Source organism: Ambystoma mexicanum, chromosome 13 (assembly GCF_040938575.1).
Source record: "Ambystoma mexicanum isolate Mex_15411 chromosome 13, UKY_AmexF1_1, whole genome shotgun sequence".
NCBI classification, from domain to species: Eukaryota; Metazoa; Chordata; class Amphibia; order Caudata; family Ambystomatidae; genus Ambystoma; species Ambystoma mexicanum.
In genome coordinates, this window is record NC_090938.1 from 675,014,577 (window position 1) to 675,037,320 (window position 22,744).

Here is a 22,744-nt window from a genome sequence, read left to right on the forward strand (position 1 = left end):
ATATCCTCAAGGTATTTTTCTTTTTTTTTTTTTTTTTTTACAAAGGTAGCCTCCGGCTTCCACATGTCACAAAAAATTACCTTACCAACTTTCTATACACCACCACATCCAGGAAAGCAGGAGTAGAGGTTGCATAGACTGGACTAAAAAAGGGCTTCATTTTTATATATCCAGAATGGCTAAATTTTGCCAAAATTACCAATTATTCATTGGATATATTCGCTCCAAAATGGATCTTGCGGTAAACAAGCCATATGCAGATGGATCATCCTGGCTATTGGCGAATGCTACAGATTAATGGGGGGAGGACCTGCCGGAAGGCCTAAGGGCACATTCCACAAGGTGATTGGCAACCTCTGCTGCTCTTCAAAGTGGTGTCCCAATCAATGATATTTGTTGAGCGGCCACTTGGTAGTCTATCCATACCTTTTGTGAGACATTACTGCCTGGATTCATCTTCCAATCAGGGAGGACAATTTTCAAAAGCGGTCCTCCATTCAGTCCATGATTGGATCAAAATGTAATTGGTACTCCCACCTCCAAATTGTTACTGCTTTGGGAGTCTGTCATAAGATGAGGAATACTTGAGGACACAATCCGTTAGGTAACGTTCTTTCGATTGGATGTTCCTCCCACGTATTCATCGCCCAGGCGTACAATTTACGTGTTATTACACTTTACACTTTCTGTGAGCCTCCGGTCTATGGTACGCCTGGCAATTCCTCTTCAGGAGGGGGGAAAAACAGAACTGAAGCCAACGGGCGCTGCGTGCGCTACTTATACTGATGACGTTGAATGGAGGCCCTTGAGGGGCATCGACTCAACAAGATGGCACACAGCGCCCACTGTTGAAAAGAAATTCTGAAGCAGTTGAAATTGGAAATAATAATCACAAGATGAGGACTACGTGGGAGGAACATCCAATCGAAAGAACGTTACCAGGGGTAAGTAACTTGTTGTTCTCTTCCATAGGTTGTCAGATTTCCATGTTAACCAAGACATTTGTCTGCACACTATCTTTATGAATTTTTCTTCACACACAGGGCTTTTATTTTCTTGACATTTGGAAAGCCTGTACATTTCACGGTGAATAGCCAATTAGCAAAACAAGAGGAGATGGCTGGAAGATTTGGAATTAATCTTAATAGTAAATTAGAGCATCTGATGGCTACAGCCTGAATAATCGCAGACTTCATGCGTCCATTGTAAGATGGGCTGTCCCGTATGTTTTTGAAACTTGCAGGTCAAAACATCCTTGCTCCTACAGGTTTTTTTTTCGCCAGTACCTTCTTTGACTTGATTGCATACTTGCTTCCTGATCATGTGTACCAAGATGTCGGGGCGTCTTATGTTTGAGCCATGATTTCTTTGCTGGTAAGTCTCAATCTGAGAATTAGGCAGCAAACCATTGCAGGACTGTTGCATCAAAGCCTGCGTTTGTTACAAGAAGGCTGATAAGGCAGGGAGTTTCATGATCAACCATATCGAAAGCAGCTGTCTCCTTTGTCCAGGATGCAGAGACTGTTAACTTGGATGATGTAGGATTGTTGATGCTGCATCATGGTCAGAACCTGGATTGTTAGTTCTGTAACAAATAGTACTCCATGATACTTTCATGAAGCTGGCTAGACACCCTCTTCTCAATCCGGTCCCCCAAGGCAAAGGAGTACTTGGGCAATAGTTGTCAAGTTTGTTCTCCATCTGAATAAACCGACATTTGTACTGGTGTCCAGTTTTCACTGGATCTGGGAAGTTGCCTTGCATGAGGGATGTGTGGATGACAAACGAGTGGTGCAAGTGCTTCTCCTGAGATGACTTCATAATTGAGTAGTGAAGGACATATTCTTTGTAGGTGGTGGGTTTGAGGTCTGAGTTTTGGTTGGGTCTATGGAGTCATTGTCCTGCATTGTGTGTATATGGTTATGTTGTAAGCTGGTATGTATGGGGCTACTGTTTGGAACTGTCAGTGCATTGCCTTGTCTATTTGGTCTGCAAGCAGGTTGTTCATGACATTCATTTGTGGATTTCAGTACTGCAGGCTTTGGGGAGGGGTGTTGATGAATTGCTTCACAGCTTGGAAGATTGCTCTGTTATTTGTTAGATGCTTGTTTGATGGTTGTGTAGCTTGGTGTGGCTGTGATGAGGTTCCTGCATGCTGAGTGAGTATGGTCAAGGTGATGGTTTTGTCTTGTTGGGTTTTTTGCCAGTACTTTCTTTGTCCGGATTGCACCCTTGCTGATGTGGAAGGTGTTTGAGCCGCACTTTTTTTGGTCAATGAGTGTTGGTGCTGTCAATGAGTATGTTTAGTGTACTCAGTTGCGTGTTGATTTTCTCTGAGGGGAATCTTGAGCATTTGATGGCTGGATATGTGGCAAATACCAGGTAGTGCATTCTTTGTGGATTGGTTTTGTGATGAGCTGCTTTATGGTCCTGATGAGCAGTTCAAGTAGTCTGTTTTAGGTGGCTTGGATTCTGAGTAGGTTGAGGTCTTGAAGGAAGATTTTTTTTGTTGACTGTTGCTTTTGGTTTGTGGTGGTTGGTAGATATGCTGAAAGGTGGATGTCAGAGTGTGTGTGAATGGAAAGTAGCGGGTGAGGCATTCAATTGACATGTTGTTCTAGAAGGTGCATGTCCATGAGACCTTGGGTACGTTGTGCTAGACTCTGTACTAGTAGCTGTGAAGCCATCGAGGATAGGTGAAGGTGGCCCATGTGTCTGTGATGGTGTGCCTCTACATTGTGAGTGTGAGGTTGACGTTGTTTTGCTTGACGTACAGTGGAGGGAACATGGAGTAGCGCAAGGTTGCATCTGTATTTTTATAGGTAGAGTGCAGGTGGTGATGTGTTCAATGTGGATTAAGTACTGTGGGTTTGAGGTGTTTGCTGCACAGTGCAAAATGGGTGTTTGTATGTGAGGTAGATGTTTAGTAGCGGGGGTGGGGCTTGTTGTGTGATTCACATGCTGCTGGTATCCCTGGGATTTTTTGAGTAGGGCTTCAGGCCATCTCTAGTTCTAACAGGCCCAAAAAGGAATTTGCCTGGCTTTCTTTTGCACTTTGCTTCGTATGCCTGGCTTCAGAGAGAAAAGAAAGGGGCAGAGTGCTTTCAGGGATGTAAGGATACATTTAGTTACTCACCATAGAACTCCTGTAATCTCAGACCTTGTCTATTCACCCTCTTTCCTCTTGAATGCTCTGATCATGGATTATTATTGGCAGGTGAAGAAACTAGCTATGTATTTGGAGGAGCTTCGTGGAGAACATGCAGGGTCTTCTGTGCGTATAATTCTGTTCCATGTAAGGAGTGACCTCAACTTTTGACCTGCATCCTGTGGCTTGCAATTAAACACATTTGCAAGCTGTAAAAAGCTGCACCTAAATATTTGCATTTGTCTTTGTGTGGCTTTCATTTGCAGTACCTGTCCTAAATCCTCCCATTACTTATTTTAAATGCCCCTGACCCTTTTCGTTGTCCCTACCAGGTGCGTTACAAGGAAGACTTTGAGAAAAACAAGGGGAAAGGGTTCAGTGTGGTGGCAGACACTCCGGAGCTACAAAGAATCAAGAAGACGCAGGACCAGATAAGTAATGTAAGTGTACCTTCACTCATGGTACTGCCTGGTGCAGCATTCTGTATGTTGAGTACTTCCTTGTTGTTTGTGCACTAGGTGGTAGATGTCACACTGACAACCCTGTATATGTGCATTAGCACTTGGTACTGTGATTCTATCGCATACTGCCATTAAAGTTCTTTTTATTGCTTTCCCTTGCCTTGTAGGCCAAGTGCTGCTCACTTTGGGACCATTAATCTTCCCTAGATTAAAAATTGTAGAATTATTTGCGAACATAAAGATAATCTGCTTTAAAAAAAGAAATGTGCTTCAAGATTAAAAGAGAAACATTTCAGTCCTTGTTTAAATATATTTTGAAACGGTTGGCTTTGTGGCTCCTAGAATACTCTTCACCTTTGGAAGCCATCTCAATTTCTTTACTGGCCTACCTGCATAGTCCCTCTTCACATGAAGGTTGTTTTATTCTTAATTACACCTGCATTTTCACCATTTACAATATCTGCTTTTTAGAAAACTTTACTATTTCACCATCAGAGTCCAAACTACACATCAACCTTCTGGAGCATAGGGCAATTAGACTAGCGCTGAAGGCCTTTCTTCCCTCTCTACAGGGAAAGAATGGCCTGATTATGACAGACAACAGTGGATATGTATTACTTTAGTGAGAGAGGTGGTGTAGGGTCACTACCGCTGTGCAGAGAGGCAATGCAGCTCTGGTACTGGGCAATTCAAGAAGGATCTCTATCGGCAGTTCACCTAGCCGGAAAGTAACACTGTGGCGGATGCTCTGAGCAGGCAGAACAGTCTCCCACGAGTGGGAACTAGGTCAGGGAAGTCCTTCAAGAGATCTTCACCCTTTGGGGAACCCCTCAACTGGATCTGTTCACGACCAGTGTCAACCAGAGGTGCGAACTGTGCTGCTCCAGGGAATCTCCTCCAAGAGCTCTAGGAGAGTCTTTATTGGTGGACTGGGAATATCCACTCCTGCACGAGTTTCCTCCAGTCCCAGTCATTCCTCATGTGATCAGGAAGTTGAGAAAGTTCAGGAAATCCTTGATCCCAATTGCTCCTGATTGGGCCAGGAGGACGTGGTACCCGGACTTTCTGGACATGTCCATCTGCCCTCCAATAAGTCTTCCACTAAGAAGACCTTTCCTCGCGAGAGGGGGGGTTGGGTTCTCCATCCACAGGTCAAGACACTCTGGTTTCACGCATGGTTTCTGAGAGGCTGAGATACAAGGATCGGGACCTCTTGGATGATGGAATAGAGATTTTGCTTTCACCAAGAAGGCCAGCAACAAAGTCTTTTTGCCGTTGGAACCAATTCTGCAGCTGGTGCAGGGACAAGGATGTGGACCATTTAATTTGCAAAACACCAGAATTGTTAATACCTAGCCAAACTGGTGCTCCAGTTTGATCAATTAAGGGCTATTTGGCACCGCTATCCATCTTTAAGCGCTCGTCGGAGGAATCGTCCTATTTCAAGATCCCACTGGTGACCGTTTCTGAAGGGACTCACCAATGTGTTTCCCCATCTCCTTTCCAGGTTCCAATTTGGGACCTTAATCTGGTGTTAAAATGGCACCCTTTGAACCTCTACATTCATGTCTGTTAAGGTTGCTAACATTTAAAACCATCCTCTTGGTAGCATTAACTTCAGCCCGTAGAGTGTGAATTGCAGGCACTATCATCCAAGCCACCCTTTACTATTTTCCACAAGGATAAGGTGGTCCAGAGGGTTAAGCCTTCGTTTTCTACCTACATTCATTTCAGATTTCCTTGTAGGACCAAAGAAAATTGTATTGCCAGCTTTCTATCCCCCACCTCATCCCGGCAGAGGAGGAGAGATTAGATTGGATCTACGTAGAGCTCTAAGCTTCTACATAGCTAGACTATCCAAACTTCATATTGATGATCACCTTTATATAGGCTATTCAGGTCACAAAATGTGACTACAGACCTTATCCAGATGGATAATTCTGTCAATTTCAGAATGCTGCAGGCTGGCGGGCAAGGATCCTCCAGAAGGCCTAAGGGCCCATTCCACCAGGGGGCATGGCTACCTCTACGGCTCTGCAAAGGGATGTCACAATCAAAAACATTTGTGAGGCAGCTACGTGGTCTACTATACACACGTTCACAAAGCATTACTGCCTTGAGTCTTCCCTCGGTCAGGATGGAAGCTTTGGAAAAGTTGTCCTCCATTTGGTTCATGGAAGCAATAACTAAATTCTGAAGCCAACGGGTGCTGCACGTGCTATACATACCTTCTAGGACATCCTCGAGACGGAGACCCTCGAGGGACATCGAATCAACTGCATTGGCACACAGCGCCCTCTGCAGAATTTAAAGCTGGATTTTGAATATCAAAGATAAGGAATATGTGCGGGTCACATCCAGTGAAAAGAAAGTTACCTGGGGTAAGTAACTTGTTCTTTGGTAAGCTCCACCAGGAGATTAATATTGGATGTTAGAATCCCCTGTGCCTGGCAGGGATTCTCGGGTTTGTTTGTGGGCTGGAAATCTTATCGACCATATCCTTAACCCACATAGGAGTTGGCTTTTCCCTACTGATCTACCCTTGGTATAACAATCATTTGCACTCTTTGCAAGATCCTCGATTCCTCTTCTCTGCATCCTCTTTCATCATGGTCCGCATCAGCAAAAAAGGTTCTGTTTGGTGCTGACAACTTTGTTCATCTGTCACCCAGTGCTAAACTCTGAGCCTGGCCAGAGAGTAGAGCCTTTTCCGGTCTGTGAATTCTGCACCAATGGACCCATGTAGAAAAACAATTTGTCTGAACCACAAATATACATGTTTGTAGCAGATGAGGTAATTAATAGAATGATAATGATCAAGATTACTTTGAAAATCCCACGGCAATGGATGTGGCTTTCTGCGACCAAGCCTGATTGTCAAGACTTTGAGGGAGATGTTTTAAACTTTGTTTCTCTCTAAATCCTCTCCACTAGGTGCACTTGCAATCTTTGCTGATTTAATGCACAGAACATTGAATTTCAGATTCCCACCCAGCAAACATCAGTTTACATTATCAAGAGGGCACCGCAGCGACCCGGCGAGCTATTCTCAACAGAGGCATGGTTGTACTTCTAAGAGCAACCCACTCCTTGTGGATCAAATCAGCAGTTGCATTTGCAGATAATGGTGTAAAAAAAGAATGCAATAAGGCATGGGTAGCTGTGGTACGCTGCGAAAAAATACATTCAGAGCTGGTTTCAGACATCTCATCTAGCTGTAATGGTAAAATGTGGAGGCACGGGTTGCACTCAAAACCTCATGTACGAGTGTGCTGTGGGAAATATTCCAAATCAATCAATTGCATGTGTAAATTGAAATAGTAAGATGACTTCCCTAGAGCCTACATTCTCCATTTTTATTTAAAAATTGGTTTTCCCCTCACTCTGGAATGTTTGTTTTGAAATCTAGGTTTAAAAAATGTTTTTGCTACCCAGTCTTGTTTGGGTAAGAGGCGGAAGGGAGGCAGCAAAACTATCTGCGCTCTTTTAGTCTTACAAAGCACCTGTTTTCGAATGGATTGTGCCCTCCCACTTATTCCCCATCTTCTGGTATATTCGTCACCAGCTTCAACTGCTTCGTAAACCAAATATTTCGGCAGAGGATGCTGTGTGTCGATGTGGTCGACTTGATGTCCCTTGAGGGTCTCTATCACGATGCCAACGCCATCCGTGGTACATATAGCACGCGCAGTGCTCGTTGGCGTCCGTTCTGTTTTTCTGCAATAGCTAATGCTTCAGAGATTTAAAGCACGCGTCAGTTCCATTCTTAAGAAAACAGACTCAAACGATGGCCTCGTCATTGACACCATCAACCCTAAAGACCGGGTTAAAAAATGCCCATTAATGCGGCGCCAAGATGTCGCTTACGGACCCGCAGTGTCTGTGGTGTCTTGGCATGCAGCATGACACGACAAACTGTCTATTCTGTCAAGCAATGACCAGTAAGTCCTTCAAAGAGCAAAAAGGAAAATTAGCGGCGTGTAGGCCCGACGAAATGCTTGTCTGATGAATCTGGGTGAGTCTCCTCGAAGGAAGAAATCAAAAAGGCGTTCTCGATCCAGAAGTGGGTCACACCATTCTTCATCTTCCTCCAAGAAGATGAAAAAAAAAGACGCTATAGGTCGCCTTCCGCCTCCTCTTCCGATTCTTCTCCTGAGAGAACAATATCTTGCCGACCAAATCGACTCCTGCTGAATGGGAGTTATTCAGACAGGAAATGTTGTTAATCTTCGAGAAGGAGGCCCCAAACCCGTCGAGGGTTGACTGTTTTTGGCAGATGGAGAAGAATCTGGTGCTGCGCTCCCCCAGCTGCATTGGTCGTGGTGGTGCCGACCTCTTTATACTCTAAGCCGTTGGAGTCCTTGTCTTCTGCTACCAGTTGCCTCTCCAAGGAGGACAAATTATTGGAGTCCTTTTGGCAGGAAGACTTACCTGAATGCTGTGCTGCACTTCGGCAAGCAAACGTGGATGCACTTCTGTCAGCCACTAATCTGAAGCTGTGGGGGGGAGATCAGAGATTTTATCCCGGATCTTCTGCCAGAAAGATAAACCGCGTTCAAGGCGGTTTCCCATATTGACACAGCCAGCAGGAGGATCTGGGAGTGCAGAGTACTGTGTGGATGCACGTCACCAGGTTTTCCGCTGACGTTCAGGAGCAGATCCTTGACCTCCCCTGTAAGGTTTTGGTTCCGTTTCACTCATTGACAGATGAAGAGCTGACCCAAGAAAAAGACCTCGACCCAGACTGCCAAGTCCTTGGCCGTTTTTACCAAGCCCAGACACCATTCCTTTCCTCAGAGCCTGGGCTGGAGAGAAAAACCTGGCAAACTAACTGGTTTCCCTGTACACACTGAGGAAATTGGCAACGCACCACAAGGGGCTTTTTTGTCCCCCCCCCTCCTCTGCCCTTTCCTCTGGTGGGAAGAAAAATGAATTACTCAGAAACCACGGTTCTTCTGTTGGGGACCGTCTGACTTTGCACATTGAGGCATGGACGCACATGTTCTCAAACCCTTGTCTCCGCTCCTTTGTTTCCTCCAGTTTGAGTCTCCCCCTTTGCTTCCCTGTTCATCTGCTGCAGATGGGCTCCACTGCCTTACTCTGGGAGATCCTGAAGCTGTTGAACATTCAGGCAGTGGAGCCAGTGTCTTCCCCCTATGCCTCTCGCCCGTCCCCAACCCCAGGATATGGGCTCTGGGTTGTATTCCAGAATTTTTTCGGTATCCAAAAACTGGCCTGAGGGTAGTTCTGGATCTCCTCTTCCTGGGCCTTTCCCTACCCCTGGAATGCTTCAAGAGGATCACGCCCACCCAGATTGCGGAGTCAATATGCACAGGAGACTGGATGTGTTCACTAGTCTTAAAAGATGCATATCACCACATCTCCACATCCCCATCTTTCCACCGCACAGTTTCTGCGGGTTCCCGGTCATGGCTCTCCATTTTCAGTACAAGGTGCTGCCATTCGGCCTCAGTTCCGCCCCGTGTCTTCAAGTTTGACGGTGGTGGCGATCCGCCTCAAGCCGAAGGGCCATCACCTGTATCCTTACCTGTACGACTGGTTGGTGAGGTTCTCTTCCCAGGAGGGGACCCTCCATTCGTGCCAGAGGCTATCTGATGTGCTCTTCCAGTTAGGATTTTAGCTCAATCAGAAGAAGTCCCAGATAATCCCCTCTCAGTCCTTATGGTTAATGGGGGTCGGGTGGGATACCGTGGCTCAGGTTTTCCCTACTCCAGAGTGGCTGGCGTCTATACGCATGGCGGTGAAACACTTTCTTCGCAACTCCTCGACGTCACTGTGGTGGTTTCAGCACCTGCTAGGCCTACTGGCCTGGTGTGCCCTTGCAGTACCACACTCCAGGCTCAAGATGAGGTGACTCCAACAACACTTGGCGGCTTCCTGGCACCAGGAAACTGGTTCACTGTCACACTGTTCATGCCTTCTTCTCTTCAACTGGACCTACACTGGTGCCTCCTTGACATCAATGTGCGGGGGCTGCATTAGAGGCGTTTTCCTTTCATGGCTTGTGATCCGGGGGGGAGGCCAACTCACATCAATCTTCTGGAGCTCAAGGTGGTGGGCTTGGCTATCCAAGCTTTTCTTCCCCTGATAGGAGGCAGATCGGTGCTTGTCAGTAACAGCAATTCGACAACCGTTTTCTATCTGAACAAGCGCGGGGAACCAGGTCATGGGCACTCTGCATTGAGGTGGTCTCAATCTGGGAATGGGCTCTGTCTCCGGACATCTGGATCAGATCCTCTTTCGAGGTACAGCAATGCGTAAGACAGGCTGAGCCGGCTTGGCTCCAACACCTATGAATAGGAACTGGATGGCAGCGTCCTGGATCCTTTTTCCGATGGGGCATGCCACATGTTGACCTCTTTGCGTTGCAAGACAACCATAAGTGCTCGCTGTTCGCTTCATGGGCAGGTCAGGTGTCACGTTCCCTGGGGGGGATGTGTTCCAGCTTCCATGGGACATCCTCAACGGCTATGCCTTCCCTTCTCTCCCCCTTGCTCCAGTCTTTTTCCCATTGCCCCTCATTGGCCGTTGAGGCCCTGGTTTTCAGACCTTCTCCAGCTCAGGGTGCAGAGATCAGTCCTGCTGCCTATCTGCAACAGGAGCTTCATTACAAGCAAAGGGGCGTAGGGGGTGGGCCATGCAACACCCGGACCCGGCCAGGCTGGCCCTAGCAGCTTCGCTCCTGATCAGCTGAGGCTTGCGTCGGCTCACTTGTCAGCAGACAACTGGGATATAATTCAGGAGACCAGAAAGCCCTCTACCCGTGCACAGTATAAAAGTAAGTGGTCATGCTTCCGTCATTGGGCTTGGGAGCGTGGAGTAGACCCTCTCCTTTACCCAGTGGATGTTCTCTCCTCCTTGGCCCATGTGGCCCGTTGTGTATTCAGGCTGACACCTGCCGCACCTATTTCTTGGCGACTGCGGCCTATAAGAACTTGGATGACGGCGTCTTTTCAGAGGCGAACCCGGTGGTCAAGGCTCACCTCAAGCGGTTGTCGCGACTGTTTCCTCCGGTGAATAGACTGCATCCTGTTTGGGATCTGAATGTGGTGCTTTCTGCACTTTAGCTCAATCCAATTTAGCTGTTGGCCTCACTGGACCTCAAAAGCGTAACAGTGAAGACTGCTCGGCTGGTGGTGCTCACTTCGGTGCAGAGGATTAGCGAGCTGCAGGCTCCGTGGTCATGCAAGCTGTTTTCGGTCTTTCACCAGGATATAGGTGGTCCTTTGCACCCATCCAAAGTTTCTGCCGAAAGTGGTCTCTCCCTTCCACCTGAATTTTCCTACCGGTCTTTCCCAATCCTCTGATGCGGAATGGTCTCTGCATTCCCAGGATCTGCGGAGGGTGCTTAAATTCCATCTCTCGGACAAAGCAGGTAAGAAAAGCTCTTTTTGTCAGGTTTGACAGCACGGCCCCTGGGACTCAAGCCTCTAAAACGTCCATTGCTTGCTGGATGGTTATGGCCATTTGAGGCCTACATGTCCCTGGGCACAAAAGGTGCCTGAGGAAATCTACGCTCATGTGATGAGGGCCAAGGCCACAGTGGTTGTGTTGCAAAGGAACGCTTCCTGCAAGACCATTAGCAAGGCGGCTACTTTGGCTTCTCACTCAGCTTTTTGCAGGCATTACTCTTTGTACATCAACTCCAGGAATGATGCTGAGTTTGGGCAGGCAGTCCTCCGGAGCTTGTTTGCTTCTAGCTAGACTTGTTCACCACCCAGTTATTTTGTTTCAGTGGAATCATAATAATGGAGGAAAGGGGACAGGACATATGAGTAATAGAAGTTACTCACCATAGTGACTAGTACTCCTAGTCCTTAGTGCCCTTTCCTCCATATGTCCCACCAAATTTCCCCCGCTAATAGTCCAGGGGCTAAAAAGGTATTGGTACAGTCAGGCTTACAAGTGTCCCATGTGTTAGAAGGGGACTGAGGTGAGGTGCTAGAGGGCGGGGCCTAGTGGGCGTGCCTATGCCTCGGGCTGTGCCCCATGCGCTATTCTAAAGTTAAAGAGAAGCTCATATTTTTGGCTGCCAAATGTTTCCGTTACTGTCCCCACGCTGGGGATGGCCAGAAGGATGGAGGAAAGGGGACTAAGGGTTGCGCCCTCTAGTCAATACAGTGACTAACTTTTATAACTGATTCGGCGTGGGGGACGACTTTGTTGCAAACCTTGAATGTAAAATAATTAATGGTCTGTGGACGTTGGATGATTTTGCATGGCAGGGTTAAGGACACCTGACTGCTCCAGAGGAAAGACAACCATTACTCACCAAAACCATAAAAAGTCCTTGAAAATTCAGTGTGTGGCGGTTGAGAGTAGTATGCCAAGGGACTACAAAAACATGCTTTGTCACAAAACGCCCTGATAAATCAGTTGAGAAGAACATAAAGACACCAAAAGACAAGTCATCAAGCAGGGAAAACTGTCAACGGTGTCAAAAGCAGTTGGGAATCGAAATCTATTTCAATGCCGCCAAGCAGGCTGCACTGAAAGGCTACAAACCTCTAAAAAGGTAAATGACGCTGTTAAGCAGACATACACTTAAGGTAATGGTCTCTGCGCAATAACCAATCACATACTGAGACTTCACAACAGGTCAGTCTTTTTACATAATTTATAGGGCTTCCTGAGCATCTGTGGGGTTGGACGTGGGTCTTTGACCGTAAGCAGCATTTTGTGTAGCAGTTCTGTTAGAGGAACACCCATGTCCGCTCCTGAAGTTTCATAAAAAGGTTGAAGCACACCAGAGCAACAACTGAGTATTGAACTGTGCACAAGGTGTGGCTCCTAAACGGATATACTCCGAAGTATTCCATATCTGACCGGTAATGTCCACAGCTGTGCTGCTTTGGAAAATCTTTGGCTTCTGCATCGATGCGCCGTCCCCGAGGACCTCCTCCGACAGCCGACGTCACCCGATGTGATAAGTAGGACGCACGACGCCCATAACCTCAGTTCCGTTTTTTTCCGCGAACGTGTTCGCTTCGTGAATCTCGGTACGCCTCGACTCGGAGTTTGCTGTTTTCAATTCTCGGTTTGTTGAACCTGTTCGGTTTGTTGTGAAGACCTGTTTGTGGAGATGTCTTTCTCATCTTCAACCCCGCGTCCGGGCTTCAAGAACTGGGGGTCCAAGATGTCGGTCACGGACTCGCACGACGCCTGCCTCTGGTGCCTCGGGGAGGCCCACGACACGGACGACTGTGTCGACTGCCAGTCGCTCATGGCAAAGGCCTTGCGGGAATGCAAGAAGAAGCTGTCGGTAGGCTGGGTGTCTAAGCCCCGGAAGTCGAGGTCTGCGGGGCTTTCGACGGATGACTCGAGGGGTGACTCTCCGCATCATCGTCGGAAGTCCAGTGGGTCTCCTTCCAGGAGTCAGTCTCGCCACTCCTCCGCCTCTTCGAGGCATTCCCGGAAGCGCCGGCATAGGTCGCCTTCCCCGTCCTCTTCCGAGGACTCTGCCCGTCGGCGGGTCGCTTTTCCCTCCATGCAAGCGACACCGGAGGAATGGGCTTCCTTCGGGAAGCGGATGCTAGCGATTCTTGAATCGCAGGCCACCGGTCCATCCGCGCCTCCGAGTGGGGTCGGTCGGCACCGGTCGAGAGACACCGCCCGTACGCCTTCGGGCTCGGGTGGTCGGCACGGCTCGCGGGAGAGGTCCCGCTCGGACAAGGGTAGCCGTTCTCGCCATGCCCGTTCCAGGTCCCGGTCCTCGACGCGCTCCAGACCGCCTGATCCTGTGCCATCTTCGAAGAAGACGTCGACGCCTGTGGTGCCGAGGTCGTCAACGATTTCTCTCGACGCTCCGCCTCCGAGGGGGTCGTCGGTGCCTAGGTCGAGACACGCTCGGAGCTCCGGCTTCGAGGCCCGTGTCGGCGCTGCGGCTGACGTCGATGCCTTTTCTGTCGACGCCGACTCGTTCGGCGCCCTCAAAGCCTTTCGAGGCGGTGGAGTCGGAGGGGCCCCGTGGCACAGGGTTTGCCCCTAGAAAGGCTATGGCTAAGGTCAGGCACTGCTTTGGTCCACAGAGGTCTTCCTCTCCCCGCCTGGAGTACATTTCAGAGGGTGATTAAGGCTCTGATGGGGGGGGGGAGGGCTTGGTTCCGGTTACAGTTCCAGATGACCTTATCTCGGGCCATAGCCAGTTTGATGATCTGCGGCAGTCGCTGCATGATGCCAGTGGACTGGACACCTCTCCGGAGGTGGAGTTTTGTAGGCCGGAGCCTGGCACTCATGCCGATTCTTCATATCGGCGCCTTATGTCTCGGGTCACCGAGTACTTGGGTTGGTCAACTCCCGCAGGGGAGTTTGTTCAGGATGATCTCACGGACATCCTTGATCTCGGTCCCCCCACTGACCCGGTTTTGCCTTTTCATATGGCTCTGCAGAGAAGGGTGGCAGCGGCTTGGACTGCTCCGGAGAGTCTCCCGGCAGTGGGAAAGTCTGTCGCGAAAATACCGTCCAGCCTGTAGCGACCCTTGCTACTTGTCTAGGAACCCCACTCCGGAGAGTTTGGTGGTGCAGGCGGCTATGGCCCCGGCAAAGCAGGCGTCGTATCGTACCATCCCTCTGGATAGGGACGACAAACATTTTGACGGCTGGGCGAAGAAAGTGTTTTCTTCTGGGAGTATGGCGCTTCAGGCGGCCAACTCCATATGTGCCTTGTCTCGTTTCACACACACTCTGTGGAACTGTGTTGCATTAGCGGCTGAACATATTCCCGAAGAGGGCGAACGGGATGGTTTCCTTGCTATGCTTCAGGATGGCAAGGATGCTATGTGTGAGGCCGTTCAGTCGGGTTTGGACTTGGTGGATTGTGTCAGCCGGTCCATGGCGGCGAGCACCATAATGCGCAGGTTTGCGTGGTTGCGGAAGTCTGGGTTCGCTCCTGATGTGCAGTCCCGGCTCCTCAACATGCCCTTTGACGGTGAACACCTTTTTGGCAGCAAGGCTGACGAGAGCCTTGAGAGGTTGCAGACCTCCAAAGCTGCAGCGAAGTCGTTGGGCGCTGCAGTTTGCCAACCTCCGCCTTTTCGTCCTAGGGGACAGCAATGGAGGGGAGGTTCCTTTTGCTATTACTCGTCCTTCAGTAAAGCGAGGGGAGCTAGCAGTCAAAGAGGCCATCGTAGGAGTGCCAGAGGTGGAACTAAAGGTACTCGAGGTGCCAAGGCTGCTCGGGCAGTTGCCTCTTTACCCTCAGGCAACGCCGCTGCCACTCAGTCATGAGGCCAGGTCCCATGGTTCGCCGGTTGGGGGAAGGTTGGCGCAGCATCTTGTAGAGTGGCAAGCCATTTCTTCGGATGTGTGGGTTCTGGAGATCGTAACCCACGGCTACTGTCTTCCTTTTCGGCAGAGGCCTCACGACAATCCACCAGGGAACCTCTCTTTGAAGTGTCTGGATCCGCTTCTTGCGCAGGAAATTCAAGCCCTGCTGGAGAAAGGCGCCATAGAACTGGTGCCTGTAGCGGAGAGGAACAAGGGATGGTATTACCCCCCTTTTTTATTTTTTTTATTTCCAAGAAAGACGGGGGGATTGAGACCCATCATGGACTTGCGCCGTTTGAACAAACTCCTCAGGAAGGACAAGTTCAAGATGGTGACTTTCTCAAGTTCTCCAGGCCCTTCAACTTCAGGCCTGGTTGGTGTCTCTCAACCTCAAGGATGCTTACTTCCATGTGCCCATCCATCCCAAGCACAAGAAGTACCTGAGGTTCGCGGTTGGCGACTCGCACTTTCAGTTTCGGGTCCTGCTGTTCGGATTGACCTCCGCCCCGAGGGTTTTCACCAAGCTCGTGGTTGTGGCAGCGCATCTCAGGAAAGGGGGGGATTCACGTCTACCCCTACCTGGATGATTGGTTGATCACGGGGAGCTCTCCCGAGCAAGTCCTGGATCATCTGTCCATCACCTGCCACTCCCTTCACAGGCTGGGCTTCTCCCTCAATTTAAAGAAGTCCCATTTGACACCAACGCAGCGGCTCCAGTACATCGGAGCAGTGCTCGACACGTCCCTGGGGCAGTGTTTTCCTCCTCAGGTGAGGGCTCTTCACATTCAGCAGATGGTGCACAAGTTTCAGTTTGCCCAGACTCTCCCAGCGTCCGAGTTCTTGAGACTGCTCGGCCTCATGGCATCCTGCATTCTTCTGGTGCCAGAGGCTCGTCTGCGGAGGAGATCTTTGCAGTGGGCACTCAAGCTCCAGTGGTCTCAGTCCTCCGGCAGGCTGTCGGACCCTGTTCAGGCGCCGCCCTCGGTGGCCCGGGACCTTCTGTGGTGGGCTGTCGAGGGCAATCTGATGAAGGGGGCCCCATTTTGGTTGCCCTGGCCGGAGGTGACGATCTGACGGACGCATCCCTCGCGGGACGGGGCGCTCATGCCAACGAGTTGACAGTCAGCGGTCGTTGGTCTCCGTCGGAATCCAGACTCCATATCAATCTGTTGGAGCTGAGGGCCGTCAGGCTAGGCCTGAAGGCTTTTCTGCCGACTGTGCGCGGAAAGAGTGTCCTGATTCTAACGGACAACACTGTGGCCATGCACTACCTCAACAAAAAGGGGGGGGGGGCAGGGTCACTTCCGCTGTGCAGGGAGGCGATGCAGCTCGAATTCTGGGCCATCCAGCAGGAAGTTTCGATCTCGGCTGTTCATCTGGCCGGAGACAACGAGACGGCGGAAGCTCTGAGCAGGCAGAGCTCGATCTCTCGCGAGTGGGAGCTGGCTCAGGAGATTCTCCTGGAGATCTTTGCCCTTTGGGGGACCCCTCAAGTGGATCTCTTCGCTTTCAGTGTCAACCGGAAGTGCAAAAGGTTTTGCTCGTGGGAATTTCCTCCAAATGGAGCCTTAGGAGACGCGTTCGTGGTGGAGTGGTCATTCCCACTGCTGTACGCGTTTCCTCCAGTCCCCGTCATCCCGCAAGTGCTGCGGAGGTTACGGAGGTTTGGTTCCCGGATGATCCTCATTGCTCCGGCGTGGGCCCGGACCTTCTAGACTTGTCCATCTGCCCTCCACGTCGTCTTCCCTACCGAGACGATCTGCTCTCACGGGAGGGGGATCAGGTTCTCCATCCAGAGGTCAGATCCCTCAATCTTCACGCTTGGCTTCTGAAAGGTTGAGTTATAAGCATTGGGATCCCTGAAGACGTGATGGAGGTGTTGCTCTCGGCCAGGCAGCCGGCAACAAAGTCTCTGTACCGTTGCCGTTGGAGAAAGTTCTGCGATTGGTGCAGAGTTCAGAATGTGGATCCTTTTGAATGTGACATTCCCGTGGTTCTCTTTTTTGCTTTCTTTGTCCCACAGGGGCTTGCAAGTGGGGACCATTAAAGGTTACCTGGCGGCGCTGTCCATATTTAAGCGCTCGTCTGAAGTGTTCCTATTTTAAGATTCCTTTAATTTCGCAGTTTTTGAAAGGGCTCACTAATGTGTTCCCTCCGTCACCTTTTTTGGTGCCAGGTTGGGATTTGAACCTTGTTCTTAAGTTTCTTATGGGTGCTCCGTTTGAGCCTTTACATTCTTGCCCTTTGAGGCTGTTGACTCTAAAAACTGTTTTTGGTTGCGGTTACTTCCGCTCGCAGAGTGAGTGAGTTACAGGCACTTTCAGTTAAGCCACCCTTCACTGTGTTTCAGAAGGACAGGGTTGTCCTTAGAGTTCGTCCTTCTTTTCTTCCGAAGGTGGTTTCGGAATTTCATTTGAGCCAGAAGGTTGTTCTTCCGGCGTTCTATCATCCTCCACATCCTGGTAAGGAAGAGGAGAGGCTCCATAGGCTTGATCCTAGGAGAGCGTTGAGCTTTTATATTTCGCGCATGTCCCGGGTCAGAGTGGACGATCAACTTTTCATTGGTTACGCTGGAAAGCGTTTGGGACAAGCTGTGACGAAACAGACTTTGTCTCGTTGGATTATTTTAGCTATCTCCGAGTGTTACCACTTGGCGGTTAAGGACCCTCCGACTGGCTTGCGGGCCCATTCTACCAAGGGAGTGGCTACGTCTACTGCCCTGCAGAGGGGAGTTCCTATTTGTCACATTTGTGATGCAGCCACCTGGGCTTCAGTACATACTTTTGTACGTCACTTCTCCCTCGATTTCATCAGAGGGCAAGATCTGGCCTTTGGCAAGGCAGTTCTATATTCCGCAATTTGATTGGGCATGCTTAATTGGTATTCTAAATTCCTTCCCACCTCCTTGCTTGGTACTGCTTTGGGAGTCTGTCATAGATATGGAATACGTCGGAGGACCCAATCCCCTCGAAGAACAAGTTACTTTCTTACCTGGTAACGTTCTTTAAATGGGATGGTCCGACGACGTATTCCATATCGCTCCCTCCCTGCCTTCCCCGCTGCAGAATTTCTTTTGCGATTGCAGCTTGCGTTCCGCAAGGCATTGTGTGTCTGACTGGCAGAAAACTGGTGGCACACGTTCTGGGAAAAAACTATAACTGAGGCTATGGGCGTTGTGCGTCCTACTTATCACTTCGGGTGACGTCGGCTGTCGGAGGTCCTCGGGGACGGCGCATCGACGCAGGACGCAGACGCCAAAGATTTTCCGAAGCAGCACAGCTGTGGACATTACCTGTCATAGATATGGAATACGTCGTCGGACCATCCCATTGAAAGTAAGAAAGTAACTTGTTCTACTGGTAAGTATACTTTTCCATATGCCACGCACAGGTTCCGAGTGAAATCTGATTGATAACAAGTACAAAGTTTGAGGTTTCTGATGCCATTGGGAACCTCAGTGTGGAATATACCAGAGTTGATAACACAAACACAAAATCACAAACCTTTAGTTATGAAATTATGAAGTTTGTAAATGCTCTGGAGAGGCAACCGGTTTCTGATATTGCCCCGTAGGAATTGGCAAAAGTTAAATTTGGGGCAGAGGTTCCTTGCGCAGGCGCGCAAAAAATGTCCCCAGCCTTTTTGACCACTTGCCACCCACACATTGGTACTTTATTTCTTCATTGAAATAGAGTAGTCTTGACCACGTTTTCTGCCGCCACCTGCTGGTCACCTTTAGGCACTGCAACCATACTCCTGCATTTATTTTAGGGCTTGCAGTAGTGCTTTCAGTAGTCTCCACCAAACCAAGTTCAATATTTTGATGGCTGAAATTGTGTTTATGCCTTTATGTAAATTGGCAAATGTTGCCAAGGATACCCTTGCTAACGGCATGCTTGCTGTTTGCATCCTAGTGAAATGTTACCTTTTAATTTCATTAGGGTCCGTAAAATAGCTCGGCTTGTTAAGCATTCTCATATTTGCAACGTGCAATCACAGGCGACAACCACTGAAGGGAAAACATTGTCATTCATCTTTCCAAGATCAATACATTGAACTGCCTTAAATGTGTTATTTATAACCACAATTAGTGATTTGAAAAAGGAGGAATCCCACATAATCGGCTTCCTTAATGAGATTCCAAAATCCAAACTAAATGGAATACCACTGCTACTTGGAACAGTGTTTTTTTCACTAGCCTGAAATTCTTGATAAGGTGGGGGCGGTCCTGGATTTTAAGTCTGCAGGAGCAGCCTTTGAAGTGGCAGGTGGCATGGACTCAATCATGGCCTGGTCATGGCCATTATCCTATTGCCTCTTTACAATACCTGACATTTGTATGAGCTTTTGCTGGCACTGCCACACAACCCCTATGGTGTTGCACAGCGCGAGTATTGACAGTTGATTGATTTACCACATTTGCATGGTGCACTTTACCCTAGAACGGTATTTAGGCTTCGATCGTGCTTCACATATAGCACATCTTCTGTCTCCTAGATTAAATACCATGAAGAGTTTGAGAAGAGCCGGATGGGTCCAAGCACTGGGGAAGGAGGAGAACCAGAGCGCAGAAGCTCTCAGGATACAACAAACTACCGTAGACCGCAGGATCATCACTACTCTCCGCCAAGCACCCCTGGTAAGAATTGAACTGCCTTGTCGTCCTGCTTATTCCCACAGTTTGTGCATTACTGGTGCCACCAAATAATCGATGCTGAAGACGTCCTGGACCAGCTTTGCTTTACATCTTGTACTAGAGTAGCAGAAAACCATGTTTCTACATAAACCCTAGTATTCTAAACCACCCATGTATATTAAACCATACCTTCCCTTTTCTGCTTATTGGAGACCCCTTACAGTGAAAGCATAGCCATTACTCTACAGCACTTTATAGGTGACATAATGGCACTTTTACTATCATAGTACTGATTCTGCACATCTACACTAATCTCAAAGGTCACCACCTCTATAAAGAACGTTTCTCACTGTAGGTCCTATTGTACTTCGATAGTCCCCTATCCTCCATACTGCTGGTTGTTCCTCCATATGGACGGGATTGGAGCAATATGCACAGAAAAATGCCTTCTTTAAATTTATACATGTTCTTCGGTGTCACTCCGCCACCTGACACTCCTCCTTTTTCATGTGTCGGTTCTAATGCCGGCTAACTATGTTTATGGGGGTGGGAAGGACGGTTGTATGGAGGGAAAGGTTTATGGTTAATGTTAATGGGTTTTGTACCGCACACTTGAGTGGTCTCTTGGTGCTCTGGCAGATCTGCAATGGAAGGAGGATTGCAGGGTTTGTTAGTGGGATTGAGAGGGAGAAGAGCAAGAGCTTTGATGTTCTGTTGGCAGCTTTAGTTCGGAGAAACCGGCCACTGAGCGTTGGTGCGTTTTTGGTTGGTAGCAGTCATGTGGCTTTGAGGTGTGATTGTGTATGGCTTGTTTTAATTTTGGTTGTTGTACAGTGCGTGTGTTTTGTGGTGGTGATGTTATTTATAACACACTTAATACCCAGAGGTTTCTAAGCGCAGACCCGGGGATCGAACCGTGTTGCTCTGTGTCGTCTTACATCCTAGGCGAGCACGTTGCCCCTGAGCTATCCTCCCGAGACTGGTGGGGTAGAGATAAGGTTGTGTTTAGTTCAGAGTTTGAGGGTGCATATGCAGAAAGATGAGTTTTTAGTACCGTTAGTGGCAATACATTTCCTACACCCAACATTTCATCTAAATGCGATACATTTCCCTCCCCCAACCATTCATTCTAGTGTGATGCATTTAGCACCCCTAGCAATTCATCCATGTGAGACACATTCACTGTCCCCAACATTACATCCAAGTGCGATACGGGTTTCTGCCCCAACCAATCCCTCTCAAGTGCAACACATTTTTCACCCAGTCAGTCCATTTAAGTGTGATATATCTCCCGCCCATAACTGTCCATCCAAGTGAAACACACTTCCCACCATCACCACTCAATCCAAGTGTGATACACTTCTCATCTCCAACAGCCCATCCACATGTGGTGCATCTCCCATCCCCTCCATTTTATCCCGGTGCGACACACGGTTAAACAATCTATCCAGGTCTGATACAATTCCTGCCTCCAACAGTCTATCGAAGGGCGATGCATTTCCCACCCTAAACAATCCAGCTTGATCAACCTAGCATGATAAAGAAGTAGCATGGTACCGCTCTCAGGTGTAAGGAAGACATGATATCAACAGTAAAACAGACAGAAGTGACCACAGTTCAAGCGTGTTTATTGAACTACAACAAGGGTGTGATGCACGCCTATGTAATCCTAAATCTAAAGATGGGAGCAAGCTAGGACCATCAAATAATAATAATGCAGGCCTAGTGGAGTCTCGTCAAAATAAAAGGGCTTATACAAGCAAACTATTGCCAATCCTTACCTCTAAATACAAATAGTGTGGGGTAGTGTTTATGAAAAAGAAAAGTGTTCACAAAATATGTCAGGATGTTCAGGCCATTGGCCTCCCTTGCCACATTTTTAGCACGGGACAAGGCGGGTCACTCTAGCATAACACACTCTCTGGCTGCTTAGACACAGGATTCAGTTCTGTTACCAGAAGCAAGTCCTTCCTTGCCCAAGTCTCTTTACTTATCAAAGCCTCTTGATTCAGAGGGCCTGATGTACCAAAACAAACAAAAGGCTACTTTCTTTTTGACAAGTATTCAATTCAGGTGATTCTCTCTTCACCCTGTATCCCCCTCAGCCGGGCTCAGACCAATTTCAGTTCAAATTGATTATCAAAGACTTTCGAATGTACACAGGGTTTAGCTTGACCCGCTATAGGACCACTTCGATTTCACATTTCCTTTTTTACATTTTTCCCTTTTACCTAATGTCAGAGGCTTTCGAAAACCGCACTACTTTACCTTTTCTTCATGCCGGACCACTTTGACCCTGTTGTATCGTGGGTCTTCATGGTTTTTTCAGTCATGCCCCAGGTACGTAGCAGTCTTCTGGGGTATCGGGTTTTTAAGGTATCATTCACAGTTCAACAGGGACCTGGTAGTGGTTTTCTGCTTTGTCTGGTCACTTTTACTTTATAGCATTTTTACAACAACCAATCTTCCTTACAGTTTGTTTTTACTAACATGGCTCCTAGGCCCTTTTCGATTAGTTTCCCAAAGTCTTTCTTTATATATTGGCCTTGCTGCTTACTTCAAGTTCCATGATGCAGTTCCAGGATGCAGTTCCCCTCTTCAATACGTTTACTGTTCTTTCACTTTCCACCAGTTCTGTGCCTTTAACTGATCTCGGGTTGCAACAGAATATTACCAGGTTACTTTTAATTCCATATGCAATATTTCTGAACAGTAGAAAACACTTTAGTATTGGTTTCAGTCGCATGCAGTGACTTTTCTACAACAACTCAGTTAAAAGCTTTATCCTTCTGTTCTTACAGAGCTTTCCTTTCACATGATTTCTCTTCAAACGCCTATGCTCCGCTCTAATGTATTTTCTGGATAAACGTGATCTTGGCTTCATTACTTTGCAGTTAAAAGATTCAAAAGACTTTTCTTTTGTAGCTTTCACCAGCCCCCTTTGAGGTTTTCTGCTTACTGCGTCTCGTCGGAATTAATAGCTTTGGCCTTTCGTCTGCCCTTCAGACACCCCTGTGTTTTCCCAACCACAGGGGAACCAATATTCGCAAACGGAAGGGAGGGAAGGTAGGCTTTTCACACAGCCTCCTTTTTGGGCTTGGCCTCACAATCTGAGCTCTCACACTCGTGCCATGCCCAGTACGATTTTCTCCCTTCATCGCTTCTTAGGGACTCATCGTTTCCTGGACTTCTCACGGCTCTTCTACAGCACCC

General features: G+C 48.4%; 1 protein-coding gene across 1 annotated transcript in view; it reads left to right on the forward strand.

Moving 5' to 3' along the window:
- LASP1 (LIM and SH3 protein 1) overlaps window positions 1-22,744 on the forward strand; it is a 640,230-nt gene that overhangs the window by 513,780 nt on the left and 103,706 nt on the right. Inside the window, exons 4-5 of the mRNA XM_069634699.1 lie at window positions 3,481-3,588; window positions 19,393-19,534. Coding sequence (XP_069490800.1) covers window positions 3,481-3,588; window positions 19,393-19,534 — 250 coding nt within the window. The remainder of the gene's footprint in view (window positions 1-3,480; window positions 3,589-19,392; window positions 19,535-22,744) is intronic.